The following is a 20,313-nucleotide window of genomic DNA, read 5'->3' on the forward strand; positions in this document are numbered from 1 at the left end:
CAATAATATCAGATCGGCGCTGATCTATTACTAAATTAAATTTACATAACAGCAACAGCTATGTTATGTGATACAACATAGAGTGGTTATATTTTTAGGGTAAAATGTTAAGAAATATTACGCTAAAAATCCAAGATAAACAGGGTTGTAACGCAAAAGCGAATTGTGGTAGAATACCCTAATGATAACCAATGTACCTGATTAAAATAATTTGACCATACTTCATTTGTTATCGGATCGAATCGCGGTTTAAAATATCGGGTAACGGAATAAAACACCAACTATCGGACATCCCTAGTCAGTTAAAATACTAAAATTACGAAAGGCTACAGAACATGGTTCACTATGAGGAGAAAATGAAGTCCACAGGATTGTGGAGCAGTTCACCAAGAAAATATGCAAATGAATTAATCTTAGATGACGTCACAGCTGCGCCATGGCCTGCGACTCACAATCTTCGACGGGAAATCCACGGGTCGGTTGAACGGTGAAGGTGGCAATGGACTCCAGCACCCATTCACAGGACACAGCCGTTGCGTGGTACGTCAAGGCGTAAGCTGGCAATGTTACGTAACAATTACAGTGTGACGTGATAATGAGTTGGGCAGCTTGTGTTGTGGTTTGACTTATAACGTGGCAAAATTGTAAATAGAAATGAAAGGCTACGTCTATGCCTGGGACGTAGCATTTCGGGGGGTGGGTAGTTTAAGAAATCATGTTTGCAAAAGCGCACTAGCTATCAAAAGATTGCTTCGTTTTTGCAAAAAAGGATAGACAAGCTCAGGGGAGGACAACTTCTCCAGTCGGCGGGCCCGATATGGTAAAATGAAGTACTTGGCGGGCCACTTTCCTAAATCGATACACTAATCGTGTATTTATCCAACTATATAAGGAATAAATCGTATTTTGTTGTACTCTTTAAACACGGCAATACTTTCTTGCCGACTTGAGTAAAAAGGTACTTGGGTATCCAATCCTTTAAATTCGTGACACTCCTTGTCAACTTTACGTTTTTCGGCAAAATCCATGGGAAAATATTTATTGTAAATTCTAAATCTAATTTTAATCCAAAACAAAGAATATAAAAACACAAAAATACAAATAACTAAAGAATAACTAATAATCACTTTATTTGACGTGGTAAGCCATTAGTGGGGGATTGTGCCGCGGGCAACATTATCATATAAGATCGGAAACTGCCTGCGGACCGTATGTTGCAACCCAGTGTACATGTTAGGCTAAAGTAGGCATCAAATCGATTAAATCAATTTTATAAATACAACTGGTCTTATATTAGCGCCGTGTGATTACAGTTCGAATCATTGCAATGCTTACCGCTATAGTCAGGAAGGGAATCAGAATAAGCGCTCGCGTCCATTGTTATAATCCTTTGTTTATCGCGGTTGTAACGAAGGAATTCTTCAGGACTGTTCACCGTAGAAGCGCCACAAAGTCGCAGAATCTCAACAAATTGGTCTGAAACCAAAAAACTCCTGTAACTCTCATTTCGACATATCACAAAACTTGTCATAATTTAAAGGGGAACTCTGGGGCGACTTGGCTATTTCATTATAAACACGAAAAATTAAGTTTCTAATTAGTTCCTTTGTAAAAGACTGGTGTTTGGTCGACGGATGTCCGATAATTTCAGATTGGAGCCGATACCCAATGTCAAGTTGCAGTATCGATATTTGGTCGATACTAGGGTGGTATCGGTGCCGATCCGATACAAAATCAATTCATGAATTTCAGCCATGATTTACTTTCCAACGCAGTTTCTATTTTAAAAGAAAAATTTACTAAAAAATAAGGTTAGCATTTTGGTAACTAGGGTTCGAAATGTTGAAGCAAATTTTGTCTTAATAACTTTTAACGTTTCAGTTTTGTCGATTTCGCTTGTTTAAGCGTAGTAATGACGTCATTTGGTATATATCGGATCAGATCGCGATACTTTTAGTCCCAAATATCGGGCATCGGTATCGGAATAAAATGTCAAGTATCGGACATGCCTTATTGAAGCACAAACGCAGAAATTGAGACAATCCTGTAGTTAACTAAATAAGCATAAGGCACGAAAAGTTCAAGGCTAACGTTATACACGAACCTGCAGTAAATAGAGCGAAAGGCGGTTGACAGCAGACCACGAAATCCTTCAGCAACTTGAACCCCGGGTCAGATAAACGGGACCGCTTGGGGGCGTAAAGTGCGGCGGATTCTTGATCGATATTATCGCCAACCACTTCGTAACTGGGAGAAAATAATAAAATGTATATGTTTTGGTTAACTGGAAAACAGTAATCGCATTTGGGGATTTTTTGATTGCGTTAAAAATACATGACGTATCCATATGCTTTTGTTTGACTAGTAAACAGGTTTTCCATCTGCTTTGGATTGCGTAAAAAAATCTTTAAAAAAAATCTTACGTTTTTCGATGTATGTATAATATTGTACAGGTAAATAGCGCTAATTTAATAAAGCAGGATAAGGTAAATCTTTCAACCAGTGATTCTAAAACTATATCTCGCGTCACACCTGTGTTATAGAGATTCTGAAGTTTGCACACAGAGCTTATAAATTGCACGTTAATCTATCAAAAGACTTAAATATAGATCTATACAATGACCTTATGCCAACCCTGTATACGGGAATACATTCGTTGTGCCGCGATTTTTTGTTATTTTAGTGTTTGTAAACAAGTCACTTCGAAATGACTTTAGTCCCAGTCAAGTCATTTGTAAAATGACCCAAGTCGAAGTCAAGTCAATTGTGAAATAACCGTCCAAGTAAAGTCTTTTTTAATAAATACCAAGTCCTAGTCAAGTCACAATTATAGCAAGTCAATTCCAAGTCAGGTCTTTGTCATAAAATTTAAACGTGTAACTGCTAAATTGGTAAACTAGCTAGATTACGAGCAATAATTCAACTTAAAAATAACGCAAACGCAACATACAGCAAGCAAATAGTTTTACGTAAAAAAAACAAACATAAGTAATCTGTTCAAACGACTTAAGTCAAGTTAAGTCATTTAAAAACAGTGACTTAAGTCGTTGACTTGGGTCATTACAACCCTGGTTTATTTTATAACGTTTTTTGCGATACAGGCTACGACCCAACAATTATATCTTCAGTTCTCACCTTTCTTCGTTCATAACTTTTTTCCTCCGCATAGAATCGACCACCCAACTCAAGCTGACGACCCAAATCTTGCTCGCAATGCCTTGTAGAAATCTGAATAAAAAGATAGAAGACTGTTAGTTAAGGATAAACTTTTGCATTACATAACAAGCTGTCGGGCAGCGTATATTTACTTGTTAAACATAAAGCAAAATACAATTTTTGCCGAACAAAATGTAGTTCAATTGCATGAATTCATTTTAAAAAAGGATTATTTTACAATTCAGGAAAATAGGCCATTAAACACAAAATTAAGACCTACGTCATTTATTCAAACAAACTGAACTTTCAGACGATTAGCGCATCCAAATTTTTTAACAAGTCTTGGGTTTTGGGGCAGATGCTGTGTCTATTGCAGTTTTACATACTTTTTTTTTAATTTTGTCGACTCTTTTGCTGCAGCTTTGATTTTCTGTCAACAGAGTTAAAGTAAAAAAAAAAAAAATAGAATACTTCATGGTTTTCGTCGGGGAAAAATTGACAGTGTTTCGGCTTGTAAGAAAGGAATATAAAAAAAAAGCTTTGAGAAAAATGGAGATCAATAATTTAAAGTGTCGCACTTTCACCCCACAGTCGTCCTGCTCTAATCAATTAAAGTAAAATAATAAAATAATTCGGACAAAAACAACATGTGTTCAAAAAAAAATTTTTTTTTTCGGGCCACATAATTAAAAAAAAGTCCGGTTTAGCCAATCGCAACTCACTTGAGCGTCCTGTCGCATCGCATTTGCTCGGTTTTAACGATCACGTGAGTGACCTCTCCGTATACGAAGCTGTCGTGGAAGGTCGAAGAACATTTCTTGGCGAACCGCCGCACGACCTCTAGCGCCTTCCCGCGGATACCGCTCGTCATGATTCCCATCTTTCTGTGGCTGGAAGAATGCGGTTGGACATAAAGCTATTTTTGTTTGTTTGGAAAACGCGACTATTAAAAAGTTTTATAGTTTTGGTTTGTATGTTATTGTATAAATTTAAAATTCTTCAAAACTTTTTTTATTAATAATTTAATGACAACTACTGAAGAAACTTAAAAAAATCTGTATAAATTTAAAATTCTCCAAATGGTAACAGGTGTAAATTTAAATTATGACTATGAAGAAAATCGATACTTAAATATTGTCAATTGAGCAGTGAATGCGTTTAAATTAAAAATACGATAAAAGATAAAAAAGACAAACGCCATCAAGGAGCTTGTTTATGGTCCAAAACTTTGATTTTTTTTAATTAATTTAACGACAATGACTACTAAAGAAACTTAAGATCGTGATTCCCGTCTTTCAGTGACTGGAAAAGTGAAACTATTTTGTTTTTTTGAAAAACGCGAATATTAGGAAGTATTTACGTTTTAGTTTGTATGCTTCTGTATCAATTTGCAAATTGTCTAGTGGTAACACGTGTTAGTCTAACATTTAACTAATAAAGAATACCGATAGATTAATATTGGCAATTAAATAGTAAAACCTCGGCTGTCCTAGTAGATATTAAGCTGATCATGACTATGGTCAAACACGTTTTTTTAGAAAATTACATTTTTTTTTAGAAAATTGCACGTTTTTTTTGGAAATTATAGCTATTTTTACATATATGGAGCAGGGGTTATGAAACTGGAGTACGTGGACCATTAAGCGTAGATCAACTAGTTTTAGGGTCCACGGACTCTAAATATGTGTTAGACCAGCGGTTCTCAACCAGTGGGCCATGGCTCACTGGTGGGCCATAAGAACCTTTTAGGTGGGCCACAAACCAATTTAAAAAAGCTAAATTCAGTTTCATTTGTGTCACTATATTTAATTTTACAGGAATAGTGGCTTGAAGAGGAATTAAAAGGAATGTAAATTTATTGTTCAGCCGAAAGTATCTCACTAATGCACGTTTGAATAAATAATCGGTTTTGAAAAATGTTCTGCTGTGTTTTGTTCTAAACCTATTTTACAATTTTTTTCTTTCTTAAAAATTTATTGGGCCACAAAGTTTTTGTTGCAACGTAAATGGGCCACGAACGAAAAAAGGTTGAGAACCACTGTGTTAGACAGCTATGCTTAACAAATTGTTTGCGCTAAATACAACATGATTAATATGCTTCTACCTGCTGATCCCAGCTAGGGAAGATGTCGTTGAAACGATGGAGTCGTTGTTCGAGGTGCTGTTTACACTGGAGTTTTGAGGAGACAGAATGCGACTGCGGTCGGCAAGAGGGGTTGTGTCGGCTGGAAATAGTATACCCAGGTAAATTGTAGATTAGCTTTAGCCACCATTCAGATAGTATCATTAAATTAATCAAATTTTTTTTAATTTTTATGTTAATTCGCATTTTTTTAATAAGCCTTTGTCCCATAACTATATGACTTAACGTTTTAATCAGTTTGTAAAAAAATTCACTATCTCGGGTCTTTTCGGCCACCATTTGTGTTACATAATTCCGATTTAGTTGATAGTTTTTATTCATGGTAAATAACAAAAAAATGAACAAATAACCAAAAGGGTCATGTGAACGATATGTTTCTGGTCGAAATAGAATTTAAATTTTATTGTTTATAATGGCAAAATATTAAATAAAAAGTCTTGTAGAATTCCTTGCAATAAAGCTTACCATGGCTTAAATACCTAAATTAAATTTTAGAAGTTTCGACTGGGTACTAGGAATCAGAAAATGAATTTTGCGATTAGATATCGACTTCTTATCAGATGTTATCTGGCAGCGACAGCAAGCAACAATTTTTATATTTACAATAATAAAACACTTTAACTGTTGTTTTTTGTTTTTGTTTTTTTGAGAGTTATTGTCAGTTCGTTTTAAATATTTTTTGTCTTTTAACCTCTTTGAATAGGTTCCGTGGCATTTCGTCGTGGTGAATTTTCCTTCGTTTCTTCTCGTAAAACTTCAACTGATTTCACTTTTTCTTGCGAATTCTGTAAACATAAAAAGCGTCCGTGCATGTTGGCAATTTTTTTGTGATTTTAAGTCACACATATCATAGCTGCGAAATAACAACAAATACACCTCAAGGTTTTGGAAAAAAATACTTAAAGTAGCAAGCGTTCTAGGATTTAAAACAGTTACAAAATAAATTTAGCACACTTTAAGAAACAAAATACAAACATTTTGGTTTTAAGCAAAGTTAAAATTATTATTTGGATAAATAACATTGGGGTATAATAATTTAAAATAAAATTTGGTTAAGCTTTCCATGTTAAAACGGATTTCAATCAATTTGCTTTGTTAACCACAGAGACATGTCTTTAAAAGCCACAAACTTTAAAGAAGGTCACTGAACCGAATTTAGGAATAAAGTAAAAATCTAAACAAGGATGATTTTCATGCTTAAGTGAAAGCATGTTTGTATTACAAAAAGAGGTCGCTGTATCATGTTAAAAAAATTAAGGCTGAATTGCATGTTTATGAGAAAAACATGTAAAGTATTACAGTGAATTACCTGTGAATTGTGGGGTATGCTTTGAGAAACACAAATCGGTGGGCTTTGGGAAACCATACTTTCTTGACAGGTAACAAACGTCTGCTAAAATAATCAATCAGGCATGTGTTGGCGTGGTAAAATCCAAACTGTTATGTTTGTGTGAGAAACTTATTTAGCAATATTTCTGAAAGGGTCTTACTTGAGAAGAGCGAGATGTATTTTCCGCAACAGAAACCTCAGTTGTCGTAGACTTGCGGTCTTTTTTCGGACTGATTTGTCGCAAATCTTCGGTGAATTCGGATATTCTAAAAATTAGAAGGCGTTCTTTGTAATGCACATAAAGTTACTGAGAAAAACGATAACAGTTTTTCCCTTAAAATTTATTGCGCTTAAATATACAGAAAATGCAGCAAAAAATGCGTAAAAGAATACGGCAAAGTGTAAACTAAACAAGACAATGCAATAGAATGCAAAGAATAGTTATCTCTAATTTGAAATTAAATTTATTATAAAATTATAATAAAAAACTTTTTAAGTTTAACTTAACAACATCAGATAACAATTCTGCGGCCGAAGAAATAATTTTGTAAAATAGCAATTTTAAAAAGCGAGTGACAGTTTTAAGCAAGAACATAATATAACAAAACTACAAAGTGTACATAGGCAAGCAAACGTATCGAAAAAAATCATATATTTTCTTAAAAAAGTTTACTTACTTTTGCAATAAATCGGTGACATTACTGAGGTCAGAAAAGTTTGCGTCAGAATAAGGGGGAGGGGTAAGTGAAGGAATCTAGGGGGTAAAAGAAAAATTTGATGAAAAAAATATTTGGGCTAGTAATATCATTTTAACCAGGATTTCCAGTAAGGTTGACATGTTTTATTTAAAGAACATCTGCCATGGAGAATTTTTAAACGTCAAATACCACTAAACCAATATATTCAAGTGTAAAAACAATATCATTTCTGTAGCTTGATAATAAATTGCAAAGCAAAGAGGTACGAGTTCATCGACATCATCTTGATTAAGACGTTTCGATATGATTCAAGAAATTAACTGAAAGATGATACAAGTACATATTGAAACGTCTTAATCAAGATGATGTCGATCTACTCAACCTTTTTGGCCTTGCAATTTATTATTATGAAGCTACATTACAGATCCGTGCATACTGTGTATAGTCTAACAAAATATAACTTTTGTTATAGAAATGAAAAAAAACATTATCGATTTAACTAAGTACACCAAAAGCAATTGCTAATGATACGTAAGCCGTAATCGTTGGTCAAAAATCAGCTTCATAAGGGCTAGATCTCAGTTGTTAAAACACATATGTGTGTACATGTTATATTAAATCGATTTAATTAAGATAACTATTTATAACGTTTTTTTTTTAGATTTGTATGGTTACGTTTATTTAGAGGAAGATTTCTACAATAAAAAAAAATTGCATTAGCAACTTGCAATACAAACTAACGGTTGACTTCATATTAATATCATTCAAACTCATTATCACAATGTCTGATGTTTTATTCGCTTACTAAAAGTCAGTAAAAAGATTTGTTCGCCAAAGCTTCATCATTATACCTTCCGTAATATATGGCCCGCCTCACAAAGTAGTTTGAGATTGAGAAACACTGAAAAAATACATAGGGAACCTGAGATTTGGTGACAGGCTCGACTTGTGATGACTCCGTTGGGGTTCCGCGCTGTTCGACATCAGAGTCATTTTTTGTGCTGCCCCCAAGTGGTGCTAATTCAGTCATTACATCTTCAAACTCGGATTGGTCGTTCAAGGAAACCGGCGATTGGGGAGAATCGCCAATTTCATTTGGATCCTGCAAGTTAGATTTAAAACTAACATAAAAACACTGAATAGGTTGTTCTAAAGAAAAATAAGTTCTTCTTGGACATTAAATTGTAGATTATAAGTGAACAGCAACAATATGGTGTAATTTTAAGGCCACATACAAACAGGGTCAACACATATTTTTATAAAACAAATTCAAAGACATTCAAAACATTATCGAATAAAATTTTAGGTTTCAATGGAACACAAGTTAAATCAATCACTCTATGTGTTTTGAATATAGGGTCTTTAAAAATATCAGGGTCTTTAAAATATCTTCCAATATGAAATCCCAAACAAACTTTTGTGTTGAGTTAGACAAATCAAATCGTAAGGCAAATAAACTATAAAAAAAAAATTACTTACCTCATTGTTTTTTAAACTTCGGGGAGTATCTATTTGTTTTCGGATTAGTTGTGGTGGAGCAATGCAGCTAATATCCGCATTAAGAATGTCACCATCGACTTGAGAACATAAAGTGTTTGTTCCATGCATTTCGGTATCATCGTCAATTAATCTGCTTTCAGACTGTTTCATATCAGGTTTACTCGTTGAAGTTATTATGCTAAGATCTTCCGACATTTCCATGGTAGTGTCAGGACAATTAGTTTTGCTATTTATACCTTGATGTGGAAGAGTACGAGATTTATAGTTATTATCAACTGGTTCGGAAGTTTTAGGATATGTTTGGTTTCGCTTTCTTATTGAAGGCATAATGGAAGGTAAACTGCTCTCAATTTCAACTTCACTTTCATCAGGTTCTTGATTTGCAAGGATGTCGTCTTCCGAACAATCCGAAAGCTTACGACCTCGCCTTTTTGCCTTGCCTAAAATGTAAGCAGTTTCATTAGTTTTCAATAAGACATTATAATAAAGGTTGTCATTTTTACCATTCATATATATCAGAGATGGAATAATATAAAGGTTTACCAATAATAACAGCCCATCATTTTGCTTTTTTTTGTATATCAGTATTGGTAAATGTTTGTAGATTTTTACTTAATTAATAAAAGATTTTCCTAAAAATCAAACAATTTTCCTATTTTGTTTTTTGCCAAAAAAATTTTTGTTTTTATTTATTTTTTTCGGCAAAAAAATGTTTGGCATCATGATATGTTAATATGCAAAATAAGAGATAATAAAGAAAGGTAGATAAAATAAAATGTCATTTAAACTTTATTTTCAATGAATTCAAACTTAACTACATTACAGGTATATAAAAAAAATCGGTATTGTTTGGCAATTAAACATTACAAATCGGGTATCGGTATCAGTCCAAAAAACTGATAACACATTTTTAATTTATTTTTTTGTAATTAAATAATAGAAAAGCAAGTTTAATTCAGCTTCTTTGTGTCTGTTAACCACAAAATGTGGAGAACATATTTATCTTATTTAAGCAACGAGATAGATGACAGACAAAACACAAATTTGTTCAACATACATTTTACTGGCGACGACTCGGTGCTGCCCTCCAGTGAATGCTGCACCTCAAATGGCAAAAATTCAAGAATTTTTTTACTCAGTTGACGTAATCTTTCGACCAGATGTGAATGTTTGGTAAAAGCTTCGCGCAGCTCAACAATGCGTTGCATGCGATTGGCAGCTTTCGATATTAACTGCAAAAAACATAAAATGAAATATACACATTAAAGAAAATTTAAAGACTTTTGTAAAACATGTGTTTTTTTAACTTTATAAACTTAAAAATAAATAAATGAATATTTGTGTAGATTTGTATACGGTAACCACTACAGTGTTAACTGTTTAACCTTTTGAAAAATGAGAGCATTCACACATGTGCTGTAAATGTATATTTTTTACAAAAAGGTACCTCAAAACTTTCGTCAAAATCATGGACTGGTGAATCTTCAGTACCGACTGTTATTTCTGGTGGTACTTTTGTTGTTACTAATTGCTCTTCTCCAATGAGCTCATTACCAATGATGCTCTTGTCGTCGTGACAACTGACGGCTACTTCTGCACGCACAACGTCATTTTGCTTTATGCCAATAACCTTATAGGTGTATGCTTTGAATAAAAAGGTTTTCTATATAAGGTATTCCTAGATTTTTAATGCCTAAAATAAAACAAACCTCAGGAGCTTTGTGGAGCATTATTGGCTGGAAGTTAGATTTAGTTGGGTGTTTTTGATAAAGATTTAATATTTACTCAATAATTACAGAAATGATTAGTTTCATTGAACGTTACCATGGATTTAAAGTTTATGCCTTCTAGAAACAAAATTTGTGGCACAACAATCGGAACAGAATAAAAAAGATTTTGCAATAAATAAAATACCTACTCTTTACATTTTTTTTTAAGGCAAATGGGCATACTTTTGCATAGTAAAGGATATGAAAGTCAACAAAAAAAATCAGTTGGTGAAAAAAATCATGTAACCTTGCTTACGAACATAAAGTTTCTGCCATAGAAATGAGACACTAACCTGGGTGTTCGCTCCACGATTGGCAAACCACCTCATTTTCGTCTAAATCCTTCTCTGTATCCCTTTTCGTGGGAGACACATTTCCTTGCTGACTTTGCGCAAACATCAAGGGACTGTTTGGAATGACGTTTTCACTTTCATCTTGTGTGAGCTTCGGACGATTTTCATCTTTCGCTTTTCGATTGGCTTGAGAAGAATGAAAGTTAAATACGTTTGGGTCCATTTTGTCAAGCACAACCATCGCTCGCTTTTGCGCCAAGGTTTGGGGCCAAGAAGACGAAACTTTATAGCTGCGTTGGGATAAAGTCGGTGATGGTGGGGGTTCAAATTGTTTCTTTAAAGACAGCTCTTTAGGACTTTGTCTTGGAGCTGCAGAAACCTTTTTGCTACTTTTAAGTGTTTTTGAATTAACTTTCAATGAATCAACGATAAGGACAGATGAGTCTTGGCTTTTATCTCGTCTGCCGCTAGGACTCAGAGGTGAATCTGAGTTTTTAAAACAAACAGTCACTTTATTACAGGGCCGTTCTTGTTCGCTATCAGCTTGCAATGCTGACAAAATATTTTTATCATTTTCTGCATCCTTTTGTGGCGATGAGACTTTTTCTTCTGTGTCACAATCTTGCGAACCTTTACGGAAAATCCGAATCTTTAGCTTAGTCCCTCCCCAACCGTTCGACGTACACACCATGTTTGTTTCAGAATCTTCTAAATCCTCACTTGGCAAGTTGCATTCCATTTCAGCTTCTGGTGGTTTTACTGCAGCAGAAGTTTCCATCACAGTCATCCCGGTCATCCCAGTTCCGTTTGTCTTGTTACAATTTGGGTCGGCAAGAATTTTGGTGATAGGTTTAGTTTTCGCGCCATGCTTTTTAGTTGGGGACGACTTGTTTGCGTCGACAATTCGAACTCTTGGCTTTTTTGGCGGCATTGTGATACGAGAACCCTTCCTTCGTCGCTTGGTTGCCGTCGTTTTGGCTTTCTGAAGAACTTTATTTAGTTCCGGTTCCATTTCCTCGCTGTTTTTGACCGAGTTTGTTTGGCACGTCGAAATGTGTGAGGAGTCAGTTGATGATGAAGTTGGAAACGCATTCGAAGAAAATAACGGCGACATTTGACCTTGATCCTTTTCGACTTCAGCGGAACTTGCTTTGTCAACGGCATCTACCTCATTTTGTATACCATCCTTGCTTAACTGACTTAGCACTGCATTGACATTGTGCATCGTTTTGCTGTTCTTATCTTTGTTTGGTTTCTTAGCAACATCCTTGTTAATATCCACCACTCTCCCAACAAAGTCCAGCGGACAAGTTGTAATGCTATCGTCAGGAGTTGTCGTTTTTTTAGTTTCCGACGTCAAACTTTCTGTTTGCTTGGTGTGACTGGTATCCAGGTTGCTGAGGACCATTCTGCAAACAACAACAAAGTTATAGTTGTTATTGTAAGATATTTATATATACACCAGGCAGGGGTAGCCAAGCTGCGACATGCTAGCTGCATGCAGCTCTTCACCCAGTTATATATGGCTGTTTCTTCTGTGATTTATTTGAGTTTTTTAAGATGGACATTGTATACTACAGACTCTACAAAGTCAATTTTTTTTTTATTTGCTTAGGTTATCGTTATTGTCGGTTTTGACTCAACCGCTATAACTTGTTTTCTAAAAGTAAGCTGATTTGAAAACAATAGATAAACACCAGTCATGACGATGGCATGAGTCGTCAACGTAAATTACAGTTAGTGTTTTTGAAAAAAAAAACATGGAAATAAATCTTGAGGAGCAAAAGTAGTTTGTTAGTTAGAAAGAAATAGATGTGGTAATTGAACAAAGTTAGAAATACCGCTCTGGGTCTTTGGCTGGTTCGCCAACCTTGAGGTACACCATAAAAATTATGCCACAATATGTAGGCCAGTATAAATTCTGTCACAGCTTGTGGTTAGTTGGAATTATCAGGTAAAATGTTTAAGCATGGTATTATACCTGCAAGTTTGAAGTATTTTGTCAGGTTCAACTGTGGTTTGATCCAAGGATATAATACTTTCCTGCGATGGTCCACTGAAGTCTAACAAACCAAGCTCAACTGTAGGTCTTTAAAAATAAAGAATTAACATAAAATTATAAAGTTTTAGGTTACAAAAGACAACAAACGAACGAAAATGTTTGATTTGCTGATAAGTTTTATGATTAGAGTACTAAAATTGAATTTAGCTTTATTAAGTTTAAATGTAACATGGCCATCACAATGTTACATTTAATAAGAAATATAACAGTTTGTAGTTGCTTGCTACAAACATTATCAAAAACTGGTCCTGTTGCAAACATGCAAATGTCCAATTACAGAAGTTTAAAATTCGCTTAGGTCTGTTAGAACTCCTATGAAATAATTTACAGTCATACAAACGTATTACCGTATAATCTACATATGTTCTTCGCTTTAACTGAGAATTATGTAATGTCTGTTACTAGAAAGGCGTTTTCAATAAACAGCAGCAATTGTTTGCTAAAAAAAAAAAAATCATCAAATCACATTGCTAAGTAAATACTGAGACAGATAAGGTGTGGATTCAACACTGAAAAGGTCCGCATTTGGAATGCGGTCCGCCAGTTGAGTAGCCCTGATTTAAACAATGAACAAAATTAAATTGCAATATACCTATCAGGTATAGTTTTTGGCTTCTCGACAAGCAAACGTTCCTGTCTATTGCTTGAGTTGGGAGTTGTCACAAAATAGGGCGCTGATTTTTCCTGGGTTTCTCCAACACAAACGATTGGCATGTCTTTAAGTTCAGCGAGTACTGGAGTGGTCGGACATTTATCCTGAACGACACCTGCAGTTGGACTTTTAAAGGGTTGCGGCAACTTTGTGCTTTCTTCTTGTGTAGTGTTGCGACTGTAACCAGAATTTCAAAACTTGAAATTATTTTTTACAAAGGAGAAAAATATATTAAGAAAAATATCATTCGGACTATAATTTTCACTAATTTTATGTAAAAGTAACAGATTTAGAATTGTCTGGAACACTTGGCCAGACTTTGACTGATAAAGCGAAAGTTAAAAAAGGTTAAATAATATTGACTAAAAAAGGAGCACAAATTTAATTTGCAGCACAAGCATTATGTTTTGACACACAACATTCATCAGCAAAAAAACGAAACAGCTGTTACCATTACCGACAAGCAACTAATATGAACATGGTAAGGCTGAAACCTCGGTGTAAATGTTGCATACAATCATTAATTATTTAATTTTTCTAGATATCAAGGCCAAAAGTTGTAACTGACTCTACCGGTCACATGGTAACTTGTTTTACTCCCATGTGGTATGGGACTCGCAAAGCTTTTATTCAAATACACACCTGTTACACTTATGATGGATGTCCGCATTAACCGTGAAAGGCTCTGTTATTTGCTGTGGGGTGCTTTCCTGTGTTTCACAATTCTCATCTTTTAGCAGTTGGCTTTTAAAAGGTTCAGCTGTTCTGGACAGTTCTGTTGCAATGTCATCCACATTTTCCTTTGTTTTTTCACCTGAGGATGCTTTGCGTAAGCGTACAGAAGCGAGCTTGCTGCGTGTGAATTTATTTTTTTTGGTTGTATGAGCTTGGTTGGTTTTTTGGTCAGATTGTACACTTGGATTTATTGACCTCTCATCATCCCAACCATAAACTTCAACTTTGTTTTTCGACTTTTCTTCATCAGGACTTGTTTTTTCCTCTTCTACACACAACTGCTTTTCTTCAATAATATCGTTTACTCCTATAGCAGCTTGTATGTTAGAAGAATCTTTGCCCTCAGCTTCCGTAGATGTTGGTTCAAATGCATTTTCGTTTTCATCCTTCGTTAAATCATCTGGTTGAATATCGGCTTCTTGGGGTGTTGAAAATGGGGAAACACCTTGGGATAGTCCTGGTATGTTGTAAATGTTGCATTCTTTTGATTTGATCTTTCTTTTTTGCCTTTTCTTTGGAGCAGCTTTTTTCGTTTGTGGGTTGCTTTTGCTTGGAATGGTTACAGGCGGGTATATTTTGCATTCTAAATAAATTAACCATGTTACAAAAAACATCCTATTACTTACATGTGCGACTTCTAGTGTTTTCGAATCATATACATATATTTGCATAATATCAGAATCTGCATTATTATTATTATTATTAGAATCTGTCCAATAAAGAGAATTTCTGATATGATCTTAAATGTTAGAAAAGCCTGTTTATTGAGTCAATTTTTTCTAAACAAATTAGTGTCAATTCAGTTTACAAATAGGTGTTGATTAGGTTTAACTGACAAAATAACACCTAAAGAAAAACAATTTTCAGTGGTGAGTTAAGTACCAGAGCTGAAATGCCTAACATACATAAATATATTATTGTTGTTTGGTGACACTGTAATGTTTATAAGAGGTATTTTATCTTGATTTTTACTATTTTAAGCAATTAGAAATAATGAGTTTCTGTTTTGGTATTAAATACTTTTTACCAGCATTTTTCTTTTGGGTGGTATATTTTTCCTGGGCCTTTTTCCCAAACATTTGATTAATATCAAGCTTGGGGAAAATGCTTGGGTTTGTTGTGAGATCCTGGGTGTCTTCCAGGTCAATCCTTCTGCGTTTTCTCCTTAAAATAAAATAATTTTAATAAAAGTTGTCTTGTACATACAAAAAATTGGCGATTGAGAGTTGGGTTATATCAAGTAGATATAAAGTTTCCTATTTAAATAAAGCAATGTAAAACTAACTATATTTTGATCACTTTTTAAAACATAGCACTGACTAATTATTAGAACATATTATGGTACAATACAATGCCTGACCCTCAATATAAGAAATACTTGCATTGTTCAAATAAAGAACCATGGTGTTGTCAAATAAAGAACCATGGTGTTTGTTAAAAAAAAGCTTAAATAGCAACTCTGATAAACTATACTTTGCTTGTCCAACGCTCATTGATATAAAGTTACCAGCTCTATGTTTAGACTACATCAAAACAATAGATATATCAAAACAACAAGGAATTTTAAAAAAGGGTTTGAAAAACAAATTTAATTTTTGACAAATTAAACTCTGTACAAACGCCCTGTGTCATGAAATGGAGTGCTAGTTATGAAAATTTTAAATATTACACACATAAAGCAAATTACCTTATATTTTCAACTGGCTTATGGTGATATTGTGATGCTGATTCAAAATCTTCATCAGATTCTTTCGCCGATTCCTTCAAATAAGAAAGTGTGTTAATATATTCAAGCATATATATACTTTGGGCAAAAACTAAAGGCGTTACCTCAACTTGTTTATCTGCTATTACTGGTTCCTCAACTTTCTCAGGTGAAACCACACTGTGAAGCCAGGTTTGGACCTAAACAAGTAAAGCCACATGTTTGTATGCAATATAAATTCAAAGACTTTTCAAAGGAACTTTATAGGTTTTGAAACACCTAAAACTGTTTCATTTAGGTTGTGTTTAACTTGATTTGAACACGATTTGAACACAAAACAGTTGAAACAGCATATTCATCACAACGACATTTATTGTTTAATTTTTAAGCAATTGATCCCTTAAAGTCTATTTATCAAAATAAAAAGCCTATTGACTCAATACTTCATGGGTATAAGCACGGTTAATCCTTTCACTTTGAAGATCCCCTAGAACACGGGTTCTCAACATTTTTATCTTACGTACTGGTAAAATTTTAAAACAAATTTTGTGCCTTTAAAACCTTTAAAAATCAACATCTATCTAAAATGCAATTAAGACAAAAGTATGCAACTTAAAAGCATAAAAATGAATGAGAAAATTTCTGCTGTCTTTTTGATATCATAATTTATGTGTTATACATGGTTCTGAAGATTTTTATATACAACTGGCCTTAAGGTTCAAGACTTAAACGAGTTGCAGCCTACTTTTAAACAATTCGGTACAAAACGTCCAGCAGTTTAATGTACGATAAAGTCCAAAGTAGACCATTAGTTCTATGTTAAGTCACAACAATGCTGCGAATTGCCGAACTGGTGAAATTTGATTGACAAGGCTTTAGCATCTTGCATTTGAGATATAAAATTGTAATACATTTGGTGGACAGACAGGAGAGTTGAAGCAGACCAGCACCGGCAGTTGAGCACCACTGTCCTAGAAGCCTTACAAAAAATTAGAAGCTATGACATGGATTATTTTTTGTGATTACCGCCATAGCAATGAAAGCTTTTTTTAAATATTCTGTTCATTCGACCAAGCTGCGCGAGTTGGAAAAACATTTATCACTGACCTTATCTTCCAAAGCAACAGCAATTTCTTCCGTAGTTTTCACTGGTTCTTGGACTTTCTTAGCAGCTTCAGTGCAAATACTGCTGCTAGTATCGGACATTGGGCGATGAACAAGCTGGTGGTCTACAAAATTAAACAATGGAAAATTTAGAAAAGTTTGAAAAAAAGAGAACAATTTGTCAATAAACAGTTAAAAATTAGCTGATTTTTAACAACCTTTTAGGAGCTGCTCAGTATCTTTGAGTAATGATGTAACCATAAAGTGTGATTAACGCAGTTTATTTAATTATGAATTAGTGCCAAGTTAAGGAAACAATTAAACCAACTACATAAAAGGTCAGCATCTCCTAAAATAAGAATATATTTATATTTAGATCATGCAATACAGCAAGCTCGCTTATCACTTAAGTAATGAAACAACATATTGTCCTACATTGTATTATATGGTTGCCATATATGCATGCTGCACAAGGCTGCTGTATAGCAAGAGCCATAGATAACTCACTTGCAATAGGTTCAGGTGGTGTGCAAGCCTTTTTGTCGCCTATATTATCATCTATTTCTTTTTCTGTTTTCTTATTCAAGGAGGTATTTTGTTGTGGCTTTGGAGCTTCAGTAATAAGTTTGTTTTCAGGTGCGAATTTTCTTTTTTGAGCACCTGTGGTTTTGTCACAGCTGGAAGCAAGTTTGTCTTTACTGTTCGATGTTACCATGCTTTTTTTTGTTTTCAGTTGGGATTGAGGTTGTACAACTAAATCTGGAGTTGTAGTTGTTCGTTTAGTTTCGTTTGAATTCCGCTTTCTGGGCACATTGCCTTCAATTGTTAGGGAATGATCTTCTGTACTCAAGATTGCTTCAATCACTTTTTTATCAATCGGACTTTTATCTGGAGGAGCTGACAACGTTTCTCTAGCTTTTGTCTGTCTAAGTTTTGGAGTGTTTTGCTGACCAGGCTTGTTTTTGGCCGCATTTTTATTTTTAGCAATGGATTTTCGCTTAGCTGGCCGTCTTTTGCCTTTCTTAGGGCTTGTTACTGGCTTTTGACTAACAGGAAACTGAAAGGGGTCGTCTATTTCCGTTGCGCTTGAATCTTTTGTTGGAGTCGAATCGGATTTATTGAGAAGAGAAATATTTGGATGACTTGCGGCAGAAGACTGTGCCGAGTTACCAAATGACGGAGTCTTAAGCGACGACTGCTTGGCTTCAACATTTATCATGTCTAACATGTCAGGCGTGGAATCCAGGTGCTGTTCGTCGACATTTAGGACTTTGCCGACAGTAGAAGTTTTCTCGTTTCCTGGAGTATTAAATAGACTTCGCGAGCTGATTCGTCTATCTTTCGTCATAATTGGTGTTTTTCTTGTTTCCTTGCTTACAGGTAATGCCTTTTTGGGAGTCTGTGATGAACTAAGAAGCCCAAGTTCCGTACCTAAAAAATGTAAAAGATTAATTTATAATATATACTTAGAATATTCTGAAACATTTATGTATATTAACTGCCACCCAGCCCTCCAATAGAGGTACTGACAGGGTTGCAACAACATTTTATGAAAAACAATTTACATGGAAAACCTTTTCAAAGAAAGTTTGTAGGTGTTTTAAGACAAAAAGGTGGATCGCTTTTAAAATGATTTTTGAATATAAGCCCAAAATAACACATTTCAAATGCTATGGTCAAGACGATTAAAATATAATAATTGCAGTTTTAAAACACACAACTTTAGCTGAACATACAGATACAATAAATACAAAGACTATGTAAAAAACTTAAAAAATTAAAAAAACATAGGGATTTTAAAAACCTTAAATATGTAAATCATTTAAAATAAAAAGGTTGAGTTAAATTTGTTTGGAAAAATACACATAAAATGCTAAAACATACCAAGAACTTCTTTGACAGCAGCTGACGATAATCTGGAAACCGCTGAAACTACATCTTGAAAGTAGTTAGAACTTCTAAGATTCCTTGGAAAAACAAGAACAATATAAAGATTGAAATAGGAAAGCTTTTACACGGCATTAAGTGATAATTATACATGCAATCTGTTGAAGGTGCAAACCCAAATTTTTTTTAAAGCAATTTGTGCACACAATTGAATTAGGAACATGCATCTAAATACCAGAAAAAAGGTTGACACATGCTAAATTCACTAACCTCAGGTGTGCATAAAACATTAATTGCACACCTGCCATGGAAAGTATGGCAAGGGCAACCACAATTTTTTTTCAACCGGCTGAACTTGCAAACCCCCAAAATAAATAAGCACCCGATAGTAGCAGGGTGCATTGTGACTTTAGTTGCACCTGGTCATCTCGACTATTCGGCCATGCACCTGTGAGATCTTGTCAATATATGCCATACTTTCCAGACGGTTACAAATTTGGTTAAGTGCCATGAAATGCAAACTGGTATACGATTAGCTATGTTACCTTCTAGTTATGGGAGCCTTGCACAGGGGACATGGCAAAGGACCGTGACTTCGGATTGCTTGGTTGATGCAGAGAGAACAAAAGTTGTGGCCACACCTTAACAATAAAAAACTAGATAAGTTTGGACAAAAAATTAAGCTCTTATTTTTCCAGAGATTTTTTTTCTAAATGAGAGTTATAATAAAATTTTGGAAGAGGCTATTTGCTTGGCTTGCGTATTTACTAAACTTTGAACTTTGCACTACTGTAACCAGATCTGCACAATTACAATATGATTTATTGCATAAGCTGTTTACAGTAGTGCAAATTTCACAGTTCGGTAACCGGAGAACTTCAGCTTTTGAAATACTCTAAACAGCTTAAGCAATAAACATTTGCAGATACGGTCACAGTTGTGCAAATTTCGAACTTGGTAAACAGACGGGAAAACTTTGGCGCTGGTCTTATATTTTTTTTTGGTTAGGGTGCAGATTAGTATTCAGGTTATAGATAGGTTAACCTAACCTAAACATTGTGTGTTGATTCAATAATTGTTTGAACGCTGTTGTAAAAAAATCCCACCACAACACACATTTTTGGGTTAGGGCGGGCCAAGTATTATTATTCAATAATGAATATATTTTATAATTGACCCACCCACATCCAAACGCTAACTCTAACCCAAATATTGTGCGTTGATTTAATAATTGTGGTAGGATTATAGACCAGCGCCCAAATGATTAACAATACTTTCC

General features: G+C 34.5%; 1 protein-coding gene across 1 annotated transcript; it reads right to left on the reverse strand.

The window, feature by feature from the left end:
• Positions 1-19,509, reverse strand: LOC146133620 (uncharacterized). Its single transcript, XM_083397806.1, has 25 exons — positions 19,454-19,509; positions 19,032-19,114; positions 17,655-18,578; positions 17,151-17,272; positions 16,169-16,243; positions 16,026-16,099; positions 15,366-15,502; positions 14,246-14,921; positions 13,544-13,780; positions 12,871-12,978; positions 10,890-12,298; positions 10,275-10,420; positions 9,885-10,059; positions 8,807-9,267; positions 8,250-8,429; positions 7,307-7,383; positions 6,790-6,895; positions 6,609-6,692; positions 5,991-6,084; positions 5,261-5,381; positions 3,879-4,046; positions 3,136-3,228; positions 2,105-2,247; positions 1,336-1,476; positions 1-557 (listed from the first exon to the last, which is right to left on the reverse strand). The coding sequence occupies exons 1-25, from the start codon at positions 19,507-19,509 to the stop codon at positions 424-426; spliced, it is 6,024 nt and encodes a 2,007-aa protein (XP_083253932.1). The 3' UTR covers positions 1-423.
• Between the last annotated feature and the right edge of the window lie 804 nt (positions 19,510-20,313).

This window comes from Ascidiella aspersa, chromosome 9, assembly GCF_963924565.1.
Source record: "Ascidiella aspersa chromosome 9, kaAscAspe10.2, whole genome shotgun sequence".
Taxonomy (NCBI): domain Eukaryota; kingdom Metazoa; phylum Chordata; class Ascidiacea; order Phlebobranchia; family Ascidiidae; genus Ascidiella; species Ascidiella aspersa.